The sequence below is a fragment of the Octopus bimaculoides genome, chromosome 13 (assembly GCF_046866305.1).
Source record: "Octopus bimaculoides isolate indiv1 chromosome 13, ASM4686630v1, whole genome shotgun sequence".
NCBI lineage: Eukaryota > Metazoa > Mollusca > Cephalopoda > Octopoda > Octopodidae > Octopus > Octopus bimaculoides.
The window spans coordinates 19172973-19177785 of NC_142940.1; the positions used below are offsets into that span (position 1 = coordinate 19172973).

Consider the following 4813-nt stretch of genomic DNA (forward strand, 5'->3'; position numbering starts at 1 on the left):
GTGTGTGAACCTATCTATTGATATATCTTTCCAATGAACAGATCGTGAACGAATGAATCTATTCAAGATACATTCTGGGTTTGCTGATTAACAATGGAAGGCAAATGCTGAGTGGTTGTTTTGAGAGTGAGTGTGTGAGAGAGTGTGAGAGAGAGAGAGAGAGAGAGAGAGTGAGAGAGAGAGAGCGAGAGAGAAAGAGAGAGAGAGAGAGAAACTTATACTTCATCTTATAATGTGACTATAGTTGTTATATATGTTAAATGTTCTCCAGAAACATATTGAATTCCGTTTCTGTTTATTGATTAAATTACTAGAGCAGAAAACTATATCCGATAAAAATAGCACATAAATTAAAGCGAAATATGATATTAAACAAAAAACCAGGATAAAATATATGTTGTAAAACAGAAAGGGAAAGTAATATATTTTATAATGATAAGAGACTTCTGTACACAGAATGCTTTGTCAAACTATCACTACTGCAAAATTACTACACGATCTGCATGAAAACAAATTACTAATAGGACTTGATGTGTTCTGAAGCTTTTCTATAATTGTTGTTGCTTACTTCCCCGATCAATCCTGATCCAGGTGATGCATTGATCAAAAACTTTGTAGTATTTTTACAAGAAGCAATGTCACCTAAGACTTTATTATTCAATGTGTTTTTTTTCTTTGACTCAGATGATACTGAGTGATTTAAATGCAGATTGGCTGCTATATCTAGCCGAAAGAGCAACCATAAAAATTCTTCTGCTAGCTTGTACTACAACATGTGATCATTCGCTATAATTTGCATGTGCTCTCAATTCTTCACCCTCGCATCGATTCTATTCTCAGTTCTTGTATTATACACTGATTATGTATTGTTTATATTTTGTACTGCTTTCAACTGAAATTTCTTTTTGTTAACCAGGCTACATGCAGTGTAGGAAATGACTCTTCTTTGTTTATCTGCGAATGTATAGAAGGCTACACTGGTAGAATTTGTGAAACTTCTATAGACAACTGCCAGCGAAACAACTGCACTAACGGTGCAACATGCATTGACCTACAAAACAGTTATGACTGTCAATGTGCTCCTGGTTTTACTGGTAAGTAAAATTCTTTCATAAATGGTTTAATTAATTAATTAATTAATTTATTATTAATATTATTACCAAAAGTAAGGCTATCATCATCAGAACGTAATAAAATATATATAGAAGTTAGCCTTTACATAAAACGCATTCATATATTCTCATGTAATCCACATTCTTAAACTAAATCACATAATCTGAAACGCATCTCTTCAAAAGACTCTATGGTAATGATATATATATATACATATATATATATATATATATATATATATATATATATATATATATATATATATATATATATATATATATATATATATATTGTTTTATCTGCTAGTAAACTGTATAGTTAATATCGGATCTCATACATATGGAACCTAATAAACTCGAAGTTTAGTATACTTTCAAAAGACGAGCAAAGATTTACATAACCCAGATATTTTAAATTAGTGTGCTTAGTACAGTCTTGAAGATAGCCAAAACAAAAAAAAACATATCAAAAGCAAAACAATGAGAAATACAAACTCTGATGTATAGAGTTTAAATATGGATGTTCAGGATCAATTGTTACATACATGATTTTTTTGAAATTGTATTCTCTTCAAAGCTTATGCTTTAGCATAAGTTATGGTGAGTACACACAAAGAGACGTTATAGCAAACTAATTTAATAAAGAAAAATGCAATAGATTCAAATTTTGTAACTAATTTAATAAAGAAAACTGCGATAAATTCAAAATTTGTGTCATCGTTTCAAATTTTGACCTCAGACCAGTAACTTCGAACGAGGGGTAAATCGATTACATCGACCCCACTACTCAACAAGTACTTATCTTATCGACCCCGAAAGTATGAAAGACAAAGTCGACTTCGGCGGAATTTAGAATCAGGATATAAAGACGGACGAAATACTGCTAAGCAATTAGTCCGGCGTGTTAACGGTTCTGCCAGCTCGCCGACTTCTGGTAGGGTAAAATGCTGAAGATTATGTGTTTATAATAACCTTTTCTGATTGTATAAACTTAAATAAAATATATTCTCAAATATGTAGTATTAATTAATTCTAGGTTTGAGATGTGAAGTCGATGTTAATGAATGCAGCAGCGACCCGTGTTTACATGGTGGCATTTGTTACGACAGAGTGAATAGCTTTAGATGTGATTGCCCAAAGGAAACCAGTGGAGAAATGTGTGAAGATAATTATCTCTTAACATCAACTAGCGTTACTACTGAACATGACAATAACTATCAATATACAGTCAAAACTAATTCCTCTGACGTAATATCTACAGAAAAGCAATCTGTAGATATATTTATCCCAACAAGTACAAATACCAGCATTTTAAAAATATACACCACAGAAAACACCCAGTTAGACGTAACGCAAGAATTAAATGAAAGTGGGACAATTAAATATGGATTAACCACCAATTCTTCTGATTTTTTTCTTGATAAAAGTAACGCCACCTTAACTACAGTATCGGCAGAATCTCATACGATTAAATATAACTCGAAGGATATCACTTCAGTGACAGAAGACATACTTTTGACAACTATCGATGCTTCAAATCCACAAACTGTTGAACAGATTCATGTGCCTGTCACCGTAGTCACAGAGAAACCCAAATTGGTTACTGATTGTTTGGTTATCAAAATATTCCGATCCAATATACTAGGCCAGATATTCTCAGAAATTCCAAAATACACTGTTTGTTGGTGGGCATATGATTTCATCTTGCCACCCATGTCTAAAGTTGGTACCACATATATTGAAAACCAGAACGAAGCGTATATTTGGGTTGAAGACACTATGAACGATTTATTACCTTTACCTTCTAAATCGATTTCACTAAACAGAGAAGATATATTGTCGTATTTAAAAGATAATTTACAAATAATTGATAACAGCTCTCAAAATAAACTTCCACACAATTTAGTTGATTCATCATGTATTCAAATTTGGATGAAATCAAAACGGAGAGGATTCTGGTATTTGAAAACAGAAACAGGAGATGCAAATGTTGAATATAAAAGCAAATTGAATGTTAAACGAAGATTCCTATCATCTAAGATGTTTTACTGCAAACAAAACTATACCTTGGCTGTTACAACAGACAGAAAAAGCTTGCGGAATGAAACTACACAAGCATCAATATTATCACAATCAACGTCTATGGAGAACGAAACTACAAACATATCGACATTATCACAGTCAACATTGTTGACGAACAATACCAAATACATAACCACATTATCTCAATCAACGTTACTGAAGAACCACTCCACACGCTTGCCAACATTATCAGAACCAACTTCATTGAAAACGAAAACCATGCGTATATTAACATTATCACAACCGACGTTACAGATAAACAAAACAATTAATATGCCAACAATATCAGAACTAATTTCGCTGAATAGCAAGAGCACACAAGTATCAAAACTGTCACAAACAACCTCAGGGATCAACAAAACAATATACATGACAACACATGCTGTTTCCATCTCACCAAAAGAAATGACGACTGTCGGAGTAAGACGGTTTCACTTACTTCTGAGGAAACTTAACAAGACTCATTACCAGGAGCGCTTTTCATCAATCATAAACAGAGATGGCAACAAACCAAAAATGGTGTTGACAGTTCTTCGGACAGCCAAGAGAATCTACCAGATTGGATCTGACTCAGCTCGTAAAGTTTACAGAAAAACAAAACTTCTTCTGCATATGACATTAAAGCAACTCTCTACAATTTGGATTTCGGTAAAAACTTTTGCAGTTCAACCGATCTCTAGAACTCAGGAAACTATAAGACGGACATGGACTGATTCCTGGTTAAAGGTTAATAAGGCATTCACTAAAACTCGCCAATTATTACATGATGCTTATATGTTGGCACGGAATAACTTCAAAAATATTTATCAACGAATGAAGGAAAACACTTCAAATCTGTCAAGAGACAGCTATCAGAGATATTACAATTATTACAACAGCTATAGCAGAAAACTTAACAAAGTATCGGGTTATTTTTCGCATATGTATAAAAATTATACAAAGAATTTGCAGAAATATTGGGAGAAGAATATTAAATATGACAACGTTAATAACAAACGCCGTTGATAACAATGTTTCTCTCTCACCGTCCTTTTAAAATTCTTTCCTGGTCTCTGTCTGTCTGTCTGTGTATATGTGTATGTGTGTGTGTGTGTGTGTGTGTGTGTATGTATGTGTGTGTGTGCATGCGTGTGTGTGTGTGCGTGTGTGTGTGTGTGTGTGTGTGTGTGTGTGTGTGTGTGTGTCTATGTATAAAACAAGAAGACAAAAAATTAAATGCTCTAAGAATCCTATTTTGAATAAAAAGAGAATATGTACATCTTCATGATAATATGCTATTGGTTTCAATTGTCAAAGAAAATCTAGTCGTGAAATAAGAAAAAAAGGAAAATAATTTGAAGTAAATTAAATTAATCTGTGATGAATGCAATTTTCAAAGTCCATTTGTTTATGTTAGAAAAAGTACATGGCTATAGTTGTTTGATTCCCACCGGTGGTTGCTTTGTCAATATATTAATAGTAACAGTTTTAGCAGTGACAGTAACATATTGTTACCCTTTGTAGCAGAACTGGTCAATGTTCCTTATTGGCAATGCTGATATTAAAGAGTGGTTCGTAATGCTATGGTGGTCATTTCAGAAGTAGCAGCAATAACGGAACCGATGGTAGTAGGTTGTGGC

At 33.2% G+C, this 4813-nt stretch overlaps 1 protein-coding gene across 1 annotated transcript in view; it reads left to right on the forward strand.

The window, feature by feature from the left end:
• Positions 1–4464, forward strand: part of LOC106880385 (uncharacterized) — a 102731-nt gene extending 98267 nt beyond the window's left edge. The window contains exons 8-9 of the mRNA XM_014930296.3: positions 917–1094; positions 2149–4464. Of these exons, the coding sequence (XP_014785782.1) occupies positions 917–1094; positions 2149–4199 (2229 nt within the window). The 3' untranslated portion in view covers positions 4200–4464. The remainder of the gene's footprint in view (positions 1–916; positions 1095–2148) is intronic.
• Positions 4465–4813: the final 349 nt, after the last annotated feature.